At 42.4% G+C, this 21,471-nt stretch overlaps 1 protein-coding gene across 2 annotated transcripts in view; it reads right to left on the bottom strand.

Moving 5' to 3' along the window:
- Positions 1-21,471, bottom strand: part of fam91a1 (family with sequence similarity 91 member A1) — a 47,791-nt gene that overhangs the window by 23,299 nt on the left and 3,021 nt on the right. For both annotated transcript variants that reach the window (XM_056582226.1, XM_056582227.1), the window contains exons 4-12: positions 19,914-19,971; positions 8,886-8,953; positions 8,602-8,715; positions 7,663-7,753; positions 5,594-5,656; positions 5,265-5,371; positions 5,028-5,066; positions 2,427-2,539; positions 2,069-2,178 (exon numbers count right to left, since the gene is read on the bottom strand). In XM_056582226.1, the coding sequence (XP_056438201.1) occupies positions 2,069-2,178; positions 2,427-2,539; positions 5,028-5,066; positions 5,265-5,371; positions 5,594-5,656; positions 7,663-7,753; positions 8,602-8,715; positions 8,886-8,953; positions 19,914-19,971 (763 nt within the window). The remainder of the gene's footprint in view (positions 1-2,068; positions 2,179-2,426; positions 2,540-5,027; positions 5,067-5,264; positions 5,372-5,593; positions 5,657-7,662; positions 7,754-8,601; positions 8,716-8,885; positions 8,954-19,913; positions 19,972-21,471) is intronic.

Consider the following 21,471-nt stretch of genomic DNA (forward strand, 5'->3'; position numbering starts at 1 on the left):
ACAAACATTAAACAAGTCAAGTATCAAGAGGGGAGACTGTTAAGAAAACATTTTTGGCGCGTCTATTATATTATTTACGGTAGCCAGTAATCGACTTGTGTGGACTTCCTGGAAACATGGACCTACCGGGTAAGGCAAAGACTTGAAAAACAGTGTTGATGCTTCGATATATGTGTAGGGACCCTTGTCATGCTACTGCAGCGGTTTGGGGCTATTTTGATCAATATTAATGATTAATAAATGCTGATATGGAAGAATTTACACTGCCCCTAACCATTAACATGGAAGCCATTTGGGCTGTTACTCCGGGCATTCGCGGGCAAGCTCTATACTCGATTATCAACGAAAAAAATTGTCTGGAGGGCTTATTTTATGGGTCTTCATGCTGAAAAAAATTCACCAGAGTTACACTTTAAGCTCTTCATGTTTTTACTGACCCATTAAAGTCCAAACATTAAAATCTTCATGTCTAAGTTTTCTATCGGTCATCTTTCCATCAACATTGCTGGTTACAGACACTGAGTGAATCTACTTTTAATTAGAGAATCAAATCAGGGCGTGCCCTGAGGCCAACCCAGAGGCTGCCCTCTGGGTTGGGCGTGCCCTGAGGCCAACCCAGAGGCTGCCCTCTGGGTTCTGCCCCCTAACCACTAACAACAGAGTGTGGACACATGAAGGAGCTGCACATGAAAAATCCAGTGTTCACTTAAGTATTCACAGACACCCTGATGGCAATCCGATGTGTTTGTTAGTGTTTGAACATATGTAATACTGACGTTTCCAAACGTTCCAGCTAGCAGTCTTCACATGGAGGATGAGAGAATGCCATTGGACTTGCAGTGGGATTCGTTAGCGCTGTTGTTGTGTCAATGTTTGAAGCATCAATCCGAGAGCCTCTGCCTCTCAGCCATGTGCTTTTGCACCTGCATCTGGTTCCTATCCATTACACACCGCAGTGGATTTCATTGTGTCGGTGTATTCTTAGAAGCAGTTTATATGTATACTGGCCTCTGGTGGCATCACAGGTTTGATGAAAAAATCCATATGTTGTTTCCTTTCAGTCATATAAAGCCTTACTACTTCTTGTATTGTCTAGCCACCCTACCTTCCTTCCTCAGTGTCATCTAAATTATTACCTTTGTGCTTGGGCCAGCCAACCCACCAATGCAGATGTGTCATCTAAAATGTTAACCTTTTTCCTTGGGTAGCCAACCTACCATCCTCAGAGTCATGTACATGATGACCTTTGTGCTTGGGTCAGCCAACCCACCATTGTAGATGTGTTGACTAAAATGTTAACCTTTTTCCTTGGGTAGCCAACCTACCTTCCTCAGAGTCAAAAGGAAAAAGTCAAAATATCCAAAACTAAAGTCAAAGCCGTTGCATTGTTGTTGAGACTGAAAAGGGTGTGGTCGCCAACGATAAGTGGCATTCCACCCCCAACGTCATCAAGAGTGACAGTCATAGCAGCACACTGCTGCTATGATGGTGTATTAAAACAATCACACATCACAATAGCAGTTTATATTGTTTGAAAGTATGTATGGTTTAAGTTGGAAAGATATTGGATTTCAACAGATGTGACATAGTGAACGGGATCAACGTTACGTTTAAAACAAATGTAATGGCAGTTTAGGATTGTATCCTGCCAGCTGTACAACATTAACAGCAGGGTAGAGACTGGGTGGCCAGGGTGGTGTGGGTATAACTCACTTAGACTGTATAGAATAAAGTTTCCACCGATGTACATATGTGTGCATCGGTGGAAATTATCGCAGACTTAAAAAAACATGTCACGGTGAAATTTCAGGAAGGTATGACAAAATTGGTACCGCCCAAGAGTAATGTATGCCTCAATTAACGGTTTTATTGCACAGAATCTGGAGACATTGATGTCTGTGTGTATGTGCTTATTTCTATGTGAGTTTGCATCTAAGCAGCTGTGTGTGTGTGTGTGTGTGTGTGTGTGTGTGTGTGTGTGTGTGTGTGTGTGTGTGTGTGTGTGTGTGTGTGTGTGTGTGTGTGTGTGTGTGTGTGTGTGTGTGTGTGTGTGTGTGTGTGTGTAGACCTTGGTCCTCCAGACTGGTGGTGTCCGTGTCAGTGGCTGAGGACCCACCCTCCATGACGGGGCTACCCTGCTCCCAGGACAGGAGCATCTTCTGGGGGTCCACTGTGCTCCTGACACACACACACACACACACACACACACAAAGATAGTTCAGCGATTCCTTGCATAAATATCAAAGTCCACCAAAACATAATCCAAGGGGTCGGGGATTTGAGGTCTGTATTATTTAAAAAATCTATAAAAAGGTGTGAATGAATGGACAAGGGGATAATTAAGATGGGAGCAGCATAGTGGCAGCTGGCTGCGGTAAATCTTATCTCTAGAATTGTATCCAACTGATATTAAACGGGGGGCATACTTCAGTCTGTTGACAGAGGGGGCGCTCTTCCAGGTCAGGTGGAGCTGGTCGGAGCTGAATGCCTGGCCCTTCTTTATGGCAAAGCCCAGACGACAATACATGGAAACCGCATTCTGGTAGAGGGAAGAGCCGAAGAATAATCAGTTAGCTAGCGCGTCAATACTGTGGTTGTTGCCGTTGTGTTTTCTGATTGGATGATTGTGATCATTTCATAGATACAGGTGCGATTTCAAACTTAGAAACTGTGAATAAACTGGTAGGACAAAAGGCGTTTGCATGTTAACATATAATTATATATTATAAAACTTTATACAATTATATATAAAGTTTTCCCTCCGATCAATCCGTGAAAGAATGAAACCACTAAATCATCAAGTTTATTAAAAACACAAAACTTTGCATTCCCTTTTCAGTCCTTTTCAATTTCATTAGTTAGCAAAACTGGTAATGAGACTTTGATTGCTTTTTAATCATTCAATACCTTCCTAATTACGCAAGGATGTCGACAGACATGATTTGGAATTAATTTAGTTTATATATAGAAAAAGGAAAACTCCTCAGAATAACTAAAATATATATAGTAATAAATAAAATGTTTCCAGGAATTCCATTGCTAAGGGGAATGCCTGCCACGGCGACCCCCCAGAAAGTGACTTCCCCTTGGGATCCAAATCACAGGTCGGGTTCAGTCATTAAGCTGGAGGTTATGCCAATGGGCCTGTGTGACAGCCAGTGAATAGCCAATGAGAGGAAACTAGGTCGAAACCAGTTAGAAAGAGAAACCATCTCAACATCAGAGGGCTTTTCACACGCTCCTTTGCCATTAGGCATGCTGGATCTTAAACATTTCATCTTTCTCCCTCTCTTTCTCTGTCCGTGAGAGGAAGAGCGAGAAAATAATGAAAACGGAAGGAATCTCAACTTGCTTCTCAATGTGCCTTCCTTACCAAACTCAAGGGCATCCATTTCCATTTGATTTCTTTCAAACAAGACAGGAGTACAATTTTAAATGGAAATCAAACACCAATGATGTTTTCTTATGAAATAATGATATGTGATATTTTACACAGTTGTTTGCATCAATTTGTCAATTTAATATCTTATCTATTTGGAGCACCGATGACCAGGATGATATTACACAAGTAGGAGAAAAAAAAACTATAAACTATGGAAGCATATATGTAGCAAAATTCAAATGGCAATGCAATTTGCAATTCAAATGGAAATGCAATTTGCAATTCAATAAGAAATTACATTATGCAATTTAATAATATAATTTGTAAATACGTTATTCAAAGTGTATTTTAATATGCAAAGTGAATCCACAATAAAATTTGCAAAAATTATAACAATAAAAATAGAATAACACTGTCAATTTTTTTTAGTTCCTTTATTCAAATTGAAAAGCTAGCGTCCCCGTGATTGCATTGCACATTGCAAGTTTTGCAAAAATAATAAGGTGAAAAGACGGCGGCGGAGCTGCTGCGGGGGGCCGCTGCAGCTCTAGATAAGCAGCGGGATGCAGGGTCCGAAACAGCGACCAACATGCCTGCACCGGATCGCACCGGTGAAGGGTGCGCAAACCGCGTGTGCTACTTTACTGGAATAATTAGTCAGGGGCCTTATCTCCCTTGGACGATCTGTAGGTATGCTTTGTTGATCTGAATAAACGTTGTCTCGAGTGATACTGCCTGCCTGGTCTCACATTGATTCTCGAGCTCGCTGCTTTGCTTAGAGACGATCCAGAGCAAGAGACTACACATCAGGCGACCGAAATGATAGTGAAAGATCGAATAACATAATTTTTGTTTGGGTTGTAGGCAGTGGAGGGAAACACATTAGGTGTTGAATAACTGGTGTAATGGCCTCTTCTTAATGGAAACGAGACAAATACCATGGTCTATAATAACATGGACAGTCGGATCACAAGTTGATCTGGCTGCCTCCTGCTCTTAGGAAGTCTAGTAGTATGGCGACACATTAGTGCAGCTGATCAAGTCTTGTGGCTGAACGGCACGATGGAATGGAATCTCATCTTGAAAGACCCCCAGTAAATGGAATGAGTTCGAATCCCAAGTGGATGTGCAATGAAATCACGAGGAAGCTATAGCTTAACAATTTGAATAATGGAACTCCAAAAATTTGACAAAATGTTATTCTATTTAATGTTATAACTTTTGCAAATTTTATTGAGGATTTCATTGTCACTTTGCATGTTAAAATACACTTTTCATAACGTATTTACAAATTACATTATTAAATTGCATAATGAATTGTCAATATTGCAAATTGCATTGCCATTTGAATATTGCTACAGATATGCTTCCATAGTAAACGCCCATTGGTTAATGTAAGATTCAATTTTTCAGATCCATTCAGGTTTTTTATTGTTCAATTACATTTTACACTTGTGCGCTTTTCACTATGTCCCACCAGGCATGGAACCATATTAATGTGAACCAGTAAGCCCATCAGAAACATTGTGGGAACACCTGTTAAAACAGGGCATTATCGTACAGATGAGACATAAGCTAAATGCTACAATACAACCTTCCTCTTCCTCATCACTCTCTCAGAGGTCAGTGAAGAGTGTTTACCCACCTTAACCAAGCCCTGGTCAATCTCCAGTACGTTGGCCAGCTGAGAATCAGGGTAAGAGAGGAGTACAGAACAACAGAAGGGAGGGACACCAAAAAAGAAACCAATTAAAACCTATTTATGGAACCAAGAAAGAAGCAGTTCACATGATCGATACGCACACAAACCAGCGGTCGATGGTCAGACCAACAACAGTTAACGGGGCGAGATGGGCGACCACAGCAATAGATAAGAGCCTACCTCTGACACGTTGGTCTGCTCGTCAATTGAAACAAAGATTTTATAAAGGAGTGTTTCGAAGTAATCGCCCTGGACTCGGTTCATCACGAAGCCCTCGAGCGGGGGCACTGAGGGGGACAGAGACGTTACACTAAGTGAGCGTTGTTGTGGTCTCCGGTCTGCAGCTAAGCCCGGATCGATGAGACACCCATTTCCCATGATTGTGAATTAGATAGTGCTTAAAGGCTAATCAGGAAGATAACTGGTGCTACAGAAGCAAGTTATTACTTAAATGCAACAAGAACACACACATGCATGAATCTGTACACAGTACACACACAAACACACACCTGAGATGCAGCTGTCCTCAGATATAGGGACATCTAGATAGATGAAGCCACGGTTGTATAGACCTAGGTGAAGACAAAGATAATAGATTAGAATTTATTCTGTTTGTATGAATATGCTCCTGTGACCGTGTCCAACATCATAGGGTCTTGTTCTCCAACCTAGAGGTGTCACTAGAGGTGATCATTCTTTTCAGCGCTGACGGAAGTAGGCCGCTTGTAGTGAGCTGCGAGATTTTTGAGATTTTTGATCGATTTTTAATTGTAATTCAAATGTATGGTTTCGGACGATTTTTTAAAAAGAAAATCGATTATTAAAGGGGACATATTATGAAAACAACTCTTTTCCTGAGATTTGGGGTGTTGTTTTGGATTTCTGGTGCTCCCACACGCATTCAAACTTTGAAATAAGTCTGTACATGATTTTTTCAGTGAGATATGCATTTCTGAAGGTACCCCACCTTCAGTACCAAATGAGCGAGTCAGTTTGGGTGCCCCCTCCTATGTAGGAAGGAGGCACATTTGAATATACTTCCCACTTCCCCACCCCCGTCCAATCAGAGCATAGATACAATTTTGTGGACCAGCGGACAAGCGCTGGGAGGAGATGTTCGAGCATTTCAGAAGAAGGGAAATGCCATACAAAAATAGATGTCTAATTTGTAAGTTTGCCACCGAGCTCCCCCCGCCGGTGATGCCGGACTGCTGCCAAAGCTCTGGCGGCAGTCCGATAGCTCCGGCAGGGGATGTTCGGTGGCAGTCCAGCCACAGCTCGGGAGAACTATCCCTTTCTCCTCCATATCGCGGTTCAATCTGGACTTCAGAGAGTCAAAGCCAAAGTTCCTTTCCCCCAATTCTTCTCAACCATGGCCGAGACAACCCCCACTACGAGTCTTTACTTATTGTGGAAGTACCAGAGACTGGAACTCATATACTATGTTTACTTGTTGGGAAAACACCATTATATGTCTTCAATTTTTTTTTTTTTAATTAACTATTTAAAAAAAAAAAAGCTAAATATCAACATTTCAGCATGCGCTGAAAAGAGTGTGTGTAGAGTTTGCTTAAAGTCTGTGGCAACCAAAAGCAGCAGCACAACACATTTATCCCAATATCTTAAACTGAAGCACGCAGCAGAGTGGGAGATGTGTGTCATTTATTTTGCTTTTGTTAATCATTGCTTGTCTTCAAATTAAATCCAAACTTAAGATATATGTATATATATTTGTCATTTATAGAAATAAAATATTAAAATCGATAATTGGGTTTGGTTAGGAAAAAGCAGAGATTTTATTTGTATGGAAAATCTCCCAGCCCTAGCTTGTAGGCTGGTTATAGTTCACCCAACGCTGTCAACAAAAGTGTCGGAGAAGCTTAATGTGAAAATCGGCCTACTCCGTCCTTTCACTAAAGGATCCAATGCATTCAGCAGATTCAAATTAAATGGATTTTCACTTTTTAAAATAGTGTAGTGGATTGCAGTTGGTGGAAAAGGGGGATTATGATAATTTATTATGCGTTGGAGGGTATTTCCCATACCTTACCTAAAATAAAGTAAACTATCCCCCATTCCGAGAGAGCTGGTATCCAAAACGAAGCTCTTGCGATACAACTGCACAAAGTCATGTTATTAAAGGCCACCGATATTGACATACTGAAATGCATTAACACTGGCTTCAGCGCAGACTGCTCTCAAAATTAATAATTAATACACATAAATTAGCAATGATTATAGGTCTGTGAATGTAGTTTGCAACTATGGATGCATTAAGGGCCGTTTGTTGAAAAAATTAATAGGCTTAATAGGGAAGCAGGGACTTTGACCAAAGCTGATGATTCCCGATGTGTTTTGTTTAACTAATTTATTCACAGGCTAGAGTCACCTAAAACAACCTTGGTGTGATTAAGTCGCTTTTTCACAAAACGTAAATACTACTGGCACCATTCAAATACAGGCTAGCCCAGCAGAATGGTTGGATGAGGAGGGTGGTTGCTCAGCTGGCTGCAGATTCACCGCTTGTTGCTACTAGATCAGAACAGTGGATGGTTAAAGAAAAGAGAGAGGTACTCACTAAGGACCACATTATACTCCATTGATCCGAGCAGCTGGGGACCTGTATCTATCATCTTATCAATGGCCTTCTTTTCGGCCGGGGAGCAGATCTGCAATCAGACAGCAAAGGAGGACCGTGAGAGAGAGAGCGAGAGAGAATAAGCACCCCAAGCGGGCCCCAGTTGCCTTGAAGTGGCAGCAAAGGTCATTTTAATCAGAGCCCTTGAATTTGAAGATTGCCCAAAAATTCCATATTGCTAGAGTGATTTTTTCCCCACAGTGGAAAATGTAGTTTGCAGGGACATTCGTTTATAGCAAATAGATTTTTCTATGGTTGCATTAGACATGTAATTGATGCAACAACGGGAACTGAGATATTAAAACAGCTCCTGAATGAATGTTGGAATACATCACTACAATAAAAAAGGTGTTGAGGTGTTGGGGCAGGATGGGGTAGAGCAGGATGTGGTCGGGCATTATATGTCCCTGCAATTCTGTTGTGCACATACATTTAATTATTTTATTCATATAATATGTAATGACTTTTAATTAAAAATGCTTAATAAGAGTTACAATCATATATTTTCTTTAATCCAATCTAATGTTATGCTATAGTTAAGACTTGACAGAATGTCCTCGACCCGCAAAGGCATTCAGAATTTCTTATGTGGCCCCCAATGAAAAAATATTGTAGGGGCTAGGGTGTTAGGGGCCCAGGGAAAGCCGACCGCGCTGAACCCCAAATGTCCGCTCCCCTCATGGATTAGACCTTTGTTCCAAGGTGATTTGGATAAAACTGTGATAGTATTTAGAGGTTTGATATCGTCGCAAAAAACAAAGTCACCTTCCAAGGTTGACATACAATCACTTAAAGATCTCTATAGGTTTGGGAGACGTGAATATTGGGAATCTCAATAAAAGGATCCCAAATGTTGGAACAATAAGGCCTTCCTCCTACCCTGATGTCGTCCTCGGTGATGAAGCCGGTCTGGGCCACCCACCACGGCTCCACCGAGATCTCCACCGGCTTGGCGGGCAGCAGGTCCCGGGCTGATTTCCTGCGGAAGAATTTCTGGCGAGCAATGAGAGATAGAGAGAGATAAAAGGGTGGGGGAGGGGGGAGGAAAAGTGGGTGAGCTGAGGTTCAAACACGGAGGGAAGAGAAAAACACCACCCGGTTGGCAGTGGAATTCAACAGTACTATAAGAGTGGATGAATAGCAGGAAACAGAACGTTTCTTACCTTAGAAGATCTGCACTGGTTCATCAGGTCGATGTACTGGTTTCTCCCGATGCCCAGCAGCCTCAGACCTGGGGATGAGTTTGGTTGAGTCAAATCAATGCCCCATGGTCACTCAATGATTACTGTGTGTACACATGCGCAAAACACTACAGCCAATCCATGCTGCAGCCCTGCTAGCAGGAAAGTATCTTTGGCATTTTTAAATTACAGACCCTCAGGACAAATTGACAGCCTCATATTGGTAAGTTATTTTGATTGGAGAAGGCACCCAGTGGCCAGGGGTCTCATTTATAAAACTGTGCGTGGGATCGTTACTAAAAATGCGCGTACGCCCAGAAGCCAAGTTTTGCGTGCGCCAAAAAATATTCGGATTTATAAAACACTGCGTACGCACACCTGTACGCAATCTTTGCTTTATAAATCACATACTGACTACAATTGTGCGCAGCTGAATCAGCTTCACGTTCCGCCCTCTACACGCCCCTTTTTAACCATAAATGGTCAATGCAAATGACCTCATGAATGCGATCTGCATATAAAACAGACTCAGATGCCGGTATTATGTCTTGTTGGAAACAATGGCAGAAGTACTGAGAAAATCAAAAAAGCGAAATTTCACGGAGGTTGAAGTGGAGACACTTGTGGGTGAGATGGAGGCCCGAAAGGTAGTTTTGTTCGGCGGTCACGGGATTGGGATCGCCAACAACAAAAAGCAGAGTGAGTGGCAACATGTTGCTGCAGCAGTGAACTCTGTCAGTAGCACGGAGCGCACTTTCCCAGAATTAAAAAAAGAAGTGGTCTGACATAGAGTTACATATTTTTATGTAGCCTACCAATAAATCGTTATGGTCCCTAAATACCCTCTCCCTCCGAATCCTGCCATTTGAATGGTCCGCCAGAAGTGCCATATGGTGCAGCATTACCACGGCGCTCACCTCTGTATTTATAGGGTTACGGTAATAAGACTGACGAGAACGCCTTGGATAATCAGTTTGTAATCACCCACGTAAAATGTTCTTGAACATAACCCCTTTTTAATGCCTGATTTGTCATGAAAAGCATCAAGATGAACGGACAACGATTGTGATGAGGAGTGTGGCTTGGTTTTTCACACTTGATTTAATTGACATTTGATTAGGCTATGTGTTTACAGTCTCATCTCATCTCATTTTCGTCCGCTTATCCGGGGTCGGGTCGCGGGGGGAGCAGCTCAAGCAGGGGGCCCCAGACTTCCCCTTCCCGGGCCACATTGAGCAGCTCTGACGGGGGTTCCCGCATAGGCGTCGATTACGCCGGGGACGCGTCCCCACCAGTTTTCGTAAAGACTAATTTTGTCCCCACCAGAAAAAAAAAAATGTATATATATATATATATAGTTTTTTAAAAATGAATGTTTATAGCGCGAGACAGATGCGAACCAATCCACAAAAAAACGATCTGCATACGGCACACAAGCCAGCCGTCAACAATTTGCAACAATTATAACATTTGGATGAGTAGTTCTAGAATGGGGGAGGGGTGGGTGGTACGGTGGGCGGCTCCTTCTCTGTGTAATCTGAACCTGACTGCTTGCTGCGCACTTCCATGGACAATCTGCTGCGGTTGCAGCCTCATGCATTTGAGGAAAGGAGGTCCGGAGGAGGTAACGTAACGTATCTATATTTATTCATGATGATGACAATCTGTACAAACTCCTTTGTCGTAGTTTGACCGAGGGCAGCGAACGATTTATCTTGATAGTTTCTATCATTGAAGCTATAGCCAACATTAGCTTCACTAAGTTCTGATTGACTTAGTTCCTCTCCCTGATCAAATGTAAACAAAGACAGAAGATTGATAACTTAATTGATTTAGCTCTGTCTTATTTATTTATTTTAAAATGCAGTGTTTTCTCCTTTTAGGAACTTGTTTCTGCCAACTCACCTCTTCATTGCCATCTACCAGTTCCTGCCTTTCATTAAGCTCTGATGTTCCTTATAAATAAATAAAAATGTGTTAACTCAATTGATTATGCCCTCTATTTTATGAGATTTATGTGGTGTGCAAACAAAAGTCTTGTAACCTTTATTGTAATGATTTGACCACTATGACGGTATGATGGTTGTGGTATATGTTGTCAATATTGTAATTGGTTTTTGACAAAATATTGGTTTGGAGTGTGCGGTTGCCTGGTACCATGGTTGTTACTTGGTAAAAATAATATGGATGATTTACGACCATCTAGTGGGGAGTCTGAAAACTGCTAACGAAACGTCATTGAAGTGAAAATAAAATAAATCATTCGTACTGTAAATTCAAAATGATAGCACTAGGCATGCTAGCCAACAGTGTGTCGCGCTGGTAGAGGCTAGCTAGCTAAAAAAAACTCAAGAATTACAATATATTTCTAGAATAAATATTAATTTAGCTGAGCTCATAAGACACTAGCACACTTACTGTGCATGTCAGCTTAAATTGCTTGGCTTTAAAAAAAGCTCTGATGTCCTGTCCACTCCTTTTTGACATTTTGCTGTATAATTAACTAGGTAGGATCAGAGAATGTCGGGCTCTGGTTGTATCGCTATCTCGTCTTTTTTCAGTTGTGACTAGATGTCCCCTCTGCGGCACCGTAGTTGTGGATTATTTTCGTATGAGGTGCCAGCCTGACTTGGACAATGAATGAGATATTAATACCAATACTCTATGGCTGGTATGCAATGATGAGGCATCAGACAGTCAATTAATTTGAGCCTGAATACATAGGTAAAAAGCATCACACCGCTAGTACCATGGATGGACAGTGTCAGAGCGAAAACCTGTTGAACTAAATGAATGTGGTTAGGCAGCAGGCACGCAGGCTACACCGCGGGATACATCTGCAGACAACTGGCACGTTAATAAAGGTAAGATGCGATATTTATTGCTTAAGATTTGCTGGTACTTTGGCGAGATCTTTTGTTTTTTGCCCTCATGTGGTCAGCTGTTTTAACTTGAAATAGTACTACTAGCTATAGCCTCCAAGTAGCCTAACTTAAATTATCCAGTGTTAGCGTTCTTACGGTGTTGGGTATAGACTAGTGGAGATTACGATAGTGGAGTCGGTGGAGTCAGTCTCTTGTTGACTCAAAGTGACTTTTGGTCATTCGCTTTGCTTGAATTATGGAATGATTGTGTGTGTGTGTGTGGGGGGGGGGAGTGCATGGGTTTTGGTCAGGATGCCATGTAGATTGGATGGATGTGTGTTGTGAATTGAAAACAGCCAGCTCATGATGTGATATAAAGCGTTCAGATATAATTATTTTTAGCTTTTTCGATCTTGACATTTGTAGTGCTGTGTGTATACGTTTGCCCCTTCTGAACTTAAACACGTAGGTAATAAGCCCCTCTTTGTTTATTTTGGTATAGCTCATGTCATGTCACGTCAACATTGAGTGCATCATGGAGCAGAACATTGTGGGTCATCATGTCCAATGCTTTTTGAAAACGCTTTCTTCATAAAACGTGTCAGACATAATTTTTTTGTAAAAATCTTATTAATTAGTAAGCTACACAGGTATCCCGTCTTCAGAACCTTTCATGACCTGCGCTAAAGAAAAATAAGGTGCATCCCCAGCACTTCTAAAAATGCATTCCAGATTGTGTCTCTGTCCCCACCACATTTCAAACCAAACTGACGCCAATGGGTTCCCGAGGCGTTCCCAGGCCAGTGTTGAGATATAATCTCTCCACCTAGTCCTGGGTCTTCCCCGAGGTCTCCTCCCCACTGGACGTGCCTGAAACACCTCCCAAGGAAGGCGCCCAGTGGGCATCCTTACCAGATGCCCGAACCACCTCAGCTGACTCCTTTCTAAGTAAAGGAGCAGCGGCTCTAATCCGAGTTCCTCACGGATGGCTGAGCTTCTCACCCTATCCCTAAGGGAGACGCCAGCCACCCTTCTGAGAAAACTCATCTCGGCCGCTTGTACCCGCGATCTCGTCCTTTCGGTCATCACCGAGCCCTCATGACCATAGGTGAGGATAGGAACGAAGATCGACTGGTAGATCGAGAGCTTTGCCTTGCGGCTCAGCTCTCTTTTCGTTACAACGGTGCGGTAAAGCGAACGCAATACCGCCCCCGCTGCTCCGATTCTCCGATTCTCCGGCCAATCTCACGCTCACTCGCGAACAAGACCCCGAGGTACTTGAACTCCTTCACTTGGGCTAAGGATTACAGATGTTTACAGTGTCACATAAAAATATGATGTTATTGACACATGTTGGACAGATGCTCTATAGGCTCTGTGCACAACTCTAGAAGCGAACTTCCGGTGTCGTCGGGTGTCAGCATACTAGTTTCCGGTCTACTTCCCGTATCAGTTACCACGGCAACTATAAATAGTAAAAAGATGGAAAACCCAACCAAACAACGGAAATTTAATGTTAGAAGACTTCACAAGCTTCAACGGAATGAAGGCGGATCAAACCAATACTGCTGTGTACCGTTGTGCTCAGCTTCCAGCCGGTAACACGGGTTGGTGTGTGGGAGGCTGGGAGAAAAGAGAGAGACCGGCGAGTCCCGAGCCTTGCTCCGACCCCGAAGAGCCTGAGCTACCCGTTCCGATGGTCTTAGACCATGAGTACAGTGCTACTAGTACAGTGTGTGTTGACCGTGAGCACTACAGTGCTATACAAAAAGAGACATTTGTGGAGTTTGAGGCAATGTGAAGCTGGTGTGTTTGTGTCTGTGTGCGGCTCGCGTGCCTGCACTGTGTTGGGGCCGTGGTGGGCGCTCTAGGCTGGCGCTTTCTGCGTGTTGTGGTGGCTGACGAGGAAAGTGCGCTTGTGTGTACATTTGTGCTGTTTTTTTAATTATACATGTTTGTATTGATTATTTGATTAAACATATGACCTCAGCTAAATCCCCCCACGGACACTGTTATAAAAGAAACAGGCGTATAACGGTTTGTTTATAACGGTTGGTTTATCGCTAGCTTCAAGCTGTGAGGCTTCTCTGATTTCTTCATGGACCTGTGGCACAATGCTCTGATAATCACCTCCGATGTTCCCTTATCTTTGCTAGACACTAAAAAATGGACACACGTTGGTACAGTTAGTACAACAACGGACAGTTAAGTGTTTTAAATACAGAAAAAAAATGTTGTCGCTAACAAATGTTCACTAAAAAGCCGGTAGTCTGTCACCTACCCTCAAAGTTACGCAAATAACTCGAAATATAGAGCTTAAATCCTTTTTCCCGCTTGCTTGTAGGGGCAAGGGAACTAGCACCAACAATGCGGTGAACATCGTTAACATTTATTGTCGGTAGGTCTTGGAGACATCTAGAAAAGCCAGACATGTTCACGCTATGGACTAGGTCTATGGAAGCATATATGTAGCAAAATTCAAATGGCAATGCAATTTGGAATTCCATTATGCATTTGACAACGCATTATGCAATTTTATAATGTAATTTGTAAATACGTTATTCAAAGTGTATTTTAAAATGCAAAGTGACAATGCAATCCTCAATTAAATTTGAAAAAGGTTTTAACAATACAAATAGAATAACATTTTGTCAAATTCTTTGAGTTCCTTTATACAAATTGAAAAGCTATAGCGTCCCCGTGATTGCAATCCACTTAGCCACGCTCCGTGTGTTGCGATATTCAAATGACATTTCAATCCGCAAAACGGAATCCAAAGAGGAATCCAAAGAGGAATCCAAAAAGTCAATATGCAAAGTGGCAAACGTATCAGCCAATCAGCGTCTGGGCGGGAACTACGTCACTTGCTCGTAATTCCCTTGTTCACTTCTAGTTCGTATGTGTCAGGTCCATGGTCACCAATGGTGATTATTGATACGCTCCGAAGTTTGGCCGATGATGTGGAGAACAATCGTGTTGAAGACACAGATGCAGTAGATAGAGTGCGTGTTCTGGGAGATAGGATAGACGACTTATCCTCACGGGTACGTTTTGACGCCAGTGTGGTAAACACAAAGATTTCCAAAGTGCTACAGGCACTGGGTGCGAAACATAGGGTCGGGAGACCCACCGTCTCCACCTACTCCTCACCTACAAAGCTCTCCACAACCTAGCCCCCAGTTACCTCTGGGACCTCCTCCAAGAATACACTCCCTCCCGCTCCCTCCGCTCAACCTCTGCTGGACTACTATGTATCCCCACATCACGACTCATTACGAATGGGTGCCCGGTCATTCAGCTGTTCAGCACCCAGGCTCTGGAACTCCCTCCCCCCACACATAAAACAGTCTGACACAATAGAAAGTGACGTAGTTCCCGCTGGTGGCTGATACGTTTGCCACTTTGCATATTTACTTTTTGGATTCCTCTTTGGATTCCGTTTTGGATTCCGTTTTGCGGATTGAAATGTCATTTGAATATCGCAACACACGGAGCGTGGCGAAGTGGATTGCAATCACGGGGACGCTATAGCTTTTCAATTTGAATAAAGGAACTCAAAGAATTTGACAAAATGTTATTGTATTTTTATTGTTATAACTTTTGCACATTTAATTGAGGATTGCATTGTCACTTTGCATTTTAAAATACACTTTGAATAACGTATTTACAAATTACATTATGAAATTGCATAATGCATTGTCAATTGCATAACGTAATTACTTATTGAATTGCAAATTGCAAATTGCATTGCCATTTGAATTTTGCTACATATATGCTTCCATACTAGGTCAGTAAGTAGACCGGAAACTAGAATGCCGACACCGTCAGTTGACTTCCGGGTTCTAGTGCACAGAGCCTATTCCATTCAGTGGACAGTATGGTGGAGTAACGGGATTAAATATAGAGAATTTCTTTTTATTTCTATTCTAAGGAGATATTTCTGGAGTTATAACTGAGAAATAACGCAGTGGATTTAAATTATTCTGATTAGGATTTAACGCATGATACGGGTTGAAATTAAATGTATGAAGGGCGACAGGCGCGGTCTTTGCATAGAGGCGTTGCTAGGCAACGGCCTTGGGCCCCTCCAACTGTAGGGGCCACTCCTGACTGGGAGCTGCAAACTTCCCATAGGCCTACAGCTGGTAATTGGGGCCCTTTGGACAGTAATTCACAGATAAATGTTGATTTTTTTCTTAATTGGTGATTTTTGTATGTTTAAATTGGAAAGAAGAACAACAGAATAAATTACAAAGAAATACCGATTACGTGCACACCCCCTCTCTTTCGCGTTAAAATGGAATATTCCATCCATGCAGTTGTTGTGACTCATGAGCAAAGACGTGAACTTAGCCACATTAGCAACATGAAGCGCCACTACCCAAGTGGCGCTACAAAAAGAAAAAAGAAGGAAGAGGCTAAACTAAAAACAGATGCTCTCCCAAAATTAACAAGCTTTTTTAGCGTGACACCACCACCGGACACGAATGTTTTGGTGGAGGGGGAGGGGGGGGAGGAGGTGCCGCCGGGCCCGGCTGACGAAAATGCCGTGGAGGATGCGGTGAGTAGGCCTACTGCTACTGCAAAGTGAGAAATGTCAGATTTGTTTGAGAAGAAACTGCCACCTGTTCAGTGTTCATAAGAAGAGAAATAAACAGGAAAAAGAAGCAGGAAGATAGTGACAGTAAGGCACATGGGCATACCAGGGAGAGAGAAGCAGATGAAGAGGTATAGAAACAGAGGGACAGAAGGAGAGAGAGGACAGCACAGAAACAGGGACAAGAAGTGAGGTAATGATTTTGCAGTGCATTCCTGTGACTGCTTGATAATTAATCATATAATCATTATCATCTCAAGCAAATTGAATGGTTTTGCATACTATGTATCATATTACAAAAAGTGTTAACTGTTAATGTGTTTGCATTTATTTTTTCTGTTCTAGATTTCTACAGATGGTACACATCCCGACCCTGATGCATGAAAACCGGTGCCACACACACACACAGGGACATTCTTCACTCACTCAGACCTCTCTCTCACATACTCATTCTCTCTCTTTCTCTCACACATGCACAAACTCTGCCTCCTCTCTCTCATATTTTCACTTTAAGTGTTGTTGTGATTAATAATTATTCTTTATCATTAAGTTCAGTTACAAATGCTCTGTCACACTGCTTTACTTTTTTACATTTATTTATTTTTTGGCATTCAGATGTACATTTTATTTAAAGATATGTTTATTGATTGCACATATAAAAAATACAGTTAGCACTGAAAGCTTCAATTTCCTTTTAAAATTATTTTTGTTAAATAAATATTTTGCATTTTGACATACGATGGTGTGATATCTGAAAACGTATTTCTCGCATATGAATGTTGAGGGCCCCACTAGCTAAATTCGCCTTGAGCCCCCAAATTGCTAAGTCCGCCACTGAAGGGCGATGATAAAACATAATCGTTCTTCTCACTCTGCAATTCTTCGGTCTGACTTCAGTTCACCACCACACCGTCTGTGTCGCCAATTCTCCTTTTCCTCCAAACCATGCGTACGCATGGGTCAGAGTTTGCTTAGGGCTGCGCACATTTTCCCGTCAAGTTGGTTTTTTATAGATCACAACCTTGGCGTGAAAAGTCACGTACGCAACTTTCAGCCCCGTTTTGTGCGTACGCAACGGTTATACATGAGACCCCAGGGGCCTCATGTACAAAACTTGCGTGGATTTCATACTGAAACTTGGCGTACGCCAAAACCCAGAAACTGTCTTACGCACAAATAAATTCAGATGTATCAAAGTGTGCGAACGCATGGATCCAAGCACGTTTCTTTTGTACATCTCAATCAACGTGGAATTTAGCGCATATGCCGAGGTGCCAAACTCCTCCCTGTCCACGCCCTCATTTAAATATGCAATTTCATTTAAATAGGCCTCTGGACCTGAGATTCACCTCTTAATCCGATCACCTGGCACCATGAACAGAGGCAAAAAACGAAACTTCACGGAGTCCGAGCTCGAGATTTTGCTCCACGAGGTATATGCGCAAGCATATGCTATTTGGAACCGTGTCAACAGGGATAAATGCAAAACAAAAGAGAAGTGAGTGGGAGCGTGTTTGCGAGGCCGTCAATGCAGTGGGGTCTCAGCAGCGCACACACTCTGAAATTAAAAAAAAGTGGTCAGACCTCAAGGTGGAGGTGAAGCGGAGGGTTTCTGCCCACCGCCGAAGCGTGACCGCAACAGGAGGGGGGACGGGAGTGGGGGAACTCTCCCCCTTCGATTTGAGAGTGGCCGCTTTGATCGGTGACACCAGTGGCGTAGCCAGAAACTAGTGGTGTTCCTGTTTTTTTTTTCAAATTTATTAACTCCAAAATAATACATTAACCATGTATTTTAACAGAGAACAAATGCAACCGCTCCAAAACATAAAGGGACGCAGTGCCCAGAGATGAAGAACACATAGAACGTGTGCGCATACTCATGGAGCCATACTATTACGCATGGTTAACAAACCCATTTAATCAGTATCTGAACAACACCGCTGCTGGGTTAAGAATGTAACGCATTTGCTGCTATATTTGCGCTGCAACTGAATTCACAGGGCAAGGCGGCGTGGCTCGGCTTTGAATGCATTAATTATCTCATATTAATGCATTAATGCATATGAGGCCGGTCTGGACTCATATTAATCTCGTATGATGATTCCGTCCCACACAGCTGGCATGGCTCGGCTCAGGGTGGACTGGCACACTCCTGACCGATCGGCCAGCTCCCGCTGGAAGGCCCCTGTTGCCAGGAACCACAGCGTGGTCAGCACCTGTGTAGGCACGGACAACCCCTGGCTCCTGGCTGTGTGGCGCTCTAGGGCCGGCCGCAGCTCTGCGCACAGCTCCAGTAATACTGGCCTGGGGAAACGAAATCGGCTTATGAGCCAATCATCATCATTTGCGAGTAAGTCCTCGCGTTCCCTAAATATACGTTCCCTTCGGATTTGACCATTTGCGATGTCCTCTAACAACGCTAACGCAGCCATTTTTAAAACAATTTTCTTCATCCATTGCGCATGCTTTTATAGCCACCCATATAATTGCAAGGTGTATATTAATTGTTCATTAGTGTGTCTCTGATGTGCAAATCACTCCGAGTCATTGTTTTCACCTTTTTTCCCAGTTTCCCAGCGTCACCTCTAAGTGTCGCCAAAGGAACAATAGCTGTAGAAACGTGCGTTTTTACGGTCATTTCACGTTTTGTACATCTGAACGTGAGCGTGGAAAAGGACGTACGCCACGTTTTTGTGCGTACGCAACCTTAGTACATGAGGCCCCAGGAGAGTGCCTCATTCCATCTCTCCAGTGGCACACCATCACTTACTACTAACAGAACAATAAGAAGGCTGTAGGGATTTCTCTCTCTCTCTCTCTCTCTCTCTCTCTCTCTCTCTCTCTCTCTCTCTCTCTCTCTCTCTCTCTCTCTCTCTCTCTCTCTCTCTCTCTCTCTCTCTCTCTCTCTCTCTCTCTCTCTCTCTCTCTCTCTCTCTCTCTCTCTCTCTCTCTCTCTCTCTCTAATATGATTTCAATCTTTTCAGAGAAATGTTATGTTGTTTTTACAATACGAGTTACAACACTTGACAAATAACAAGCTCAGTTGTGTATGGTCTCAGTGTACAGCACTGTTTTATAGAACATTCTGAAGCTGTTCACAACAAAATCATAAATGATCTCAGGAAGATATTAGCAGGGTTTGTATCTTGACCTTAAGGAAAGATACAGAAAAGTAGCATTTGTTCATGTTGACTCATTCTCGATGGAAAACTGAAATAACAGTATCCTCCTGGCGTAGCCGAGTGAAACCCTGTGTGGACTCCAGAGCTCTCCAAACCTCTCTGTAGATAAACGCACTCCAAGCATCGCAAACGTTACTGCAAAATCAAACGCTGCTTTGAGTCACCAGATGAAAGCCCGGCAGGGTCAAACTGTTCAAGGTCAGCGTTCCCAGACTTGTTCTGAGGCGTCGGTACCGCATCACGTGCCAGATTCTATTTCTTATTTGAGTGAGATGCGGACTGCGCTAAAGAGATGAAAGCCCAGTAGACGTTTCAGGCTGACAGGAAAGAGTATGAGAAAAGTTCTGAAGTGAAGGGGGAAACTCACAGTCAGCAGCAGTGAAGTTCGGCAGTGAGTCGTAGCTCTTCTCGCTGTTCATGATGTCCTGGAGGGAAAGGGGAGAATTAAACCAATTTCTTCATCTCAATCCCTTATGTGCGTCTCCTTTCTCTGATTAATACCAGGATTAAGATAAGGCTGCTGCACTCCTTCATGTTCCACACTTTAGTTCGTTCAATTAAACGGATTTAGAAAAAAATGCTGTGGCCCTGGGCAGTGTAAGCGGTTTACATCGGTAGTGTTGGCATGAATATACTGAAATACTATGAGTTGTAAATCTTCAGAGAGAGAACTGTAATAGAACAAGAGAACAATGCGTGTATCACAGTATAAATCAATGTTCCTGTCTTAGCTACTCATAATAAAGTTGCTATGGCAGGAATATAATTTCCTTATATTTTTAATATTGGTCAATCAATTCTTTATAGTACAATGCAGTTCAACGTGAAAAAGGATGAGAACGGATGAACAGGTCAGAGTTCACATTAAATAAGAGCCTGTTGGCGTCATGCTTATCGGCTCATCAACAAAGACCGATAAACAGTGCAAAGAGCTCACATTCTCCATGGTGTCAGTGTATTTCAATCACGGCCAGCTGTAGCAGAGATTTATTCAGAGTCTGAATGACACCTAGTGCCCAACTAAGATCAAATCACCTGAGGGGTATTCTTGCCAACCAGAGTCCACAACAAGACATTTAATATCAGGTGAGCATCAGTGGCGTCACTAGGCTGTTTTATTCGGGGCTAAAGCCCCGGATCTAATTTGATTAGCCCCGATTAGCCTCTTTTTTGTTAAAAAAAGAAAAAAAATATATATAATTATTATTAATTATTTATTTTTTTGCTGCATGCAGAGCCTGTGCTATATCCACACGTCACACATGCCCCCATTTGTTAGGACTCTTGCGTAGCTTACTGCTAGGAATTTCTGTTCTGCTGCTCAAGATTTTAAGCCATGTATTTATGAACTTGCATTGAAGAAAATATATCAGTTTTTTGTGGTCTGTAAATAGGCCAATCTATGAGGCTAAATAGCATGCCAATATTTATGACTGATTGTGTCAAGTGTCTAAGGATGAATGCTAACATGATTTGTTTCCAACTTTTGCCTTAAGTTACAATTTAGCTAACTAACTAGCTGCTGCCCTTTTCAATTCCAATGCTGGCTGTCATTTCATTACCAATGTTAAGTGTCATAAATAGTTAACACTATGTGCTGATTCATGATTCTCTAAAAAAGAAATGTTGATATGTTTTCAATTTGCAGAAAGTTTTGAAAAATCCAGGATGCCTGAGAGCCTTACTGCATTATATTCCATAATAGTTTTTTCTTTAGGAACACTGAATGTTGTCTTTTCCTTCACAGAAAAAAAAATATTTCCACTATAAAATGATGCAGAAAAGGCACAGATAGATGAATAAAAATCCACCAGAATGCAGGAAATTAAGTGTTTGACGCTCAAACATTTCTGGGGGAGCACCCCCATACCCCCCACCTATAATTTGTCCCCCGAAATGTTGAAATGAAACCTAGCCTATATGAC

Source organism: Gadus chalcogrammus, chromosome 22 (assembly GCF_026213295.1).
Source record: "Gadus chalcogrammus isolate NIFS_2021 chromosome 22, NIFS_Gcha_1.0, whole genome shotgun sequence".
Lineage (NCBI taxonomy): Eukaryota > Metazoa > Chordata > Actinopteri > Gadiformes > Gadidae > Gadus > Gadus chalcogrammus.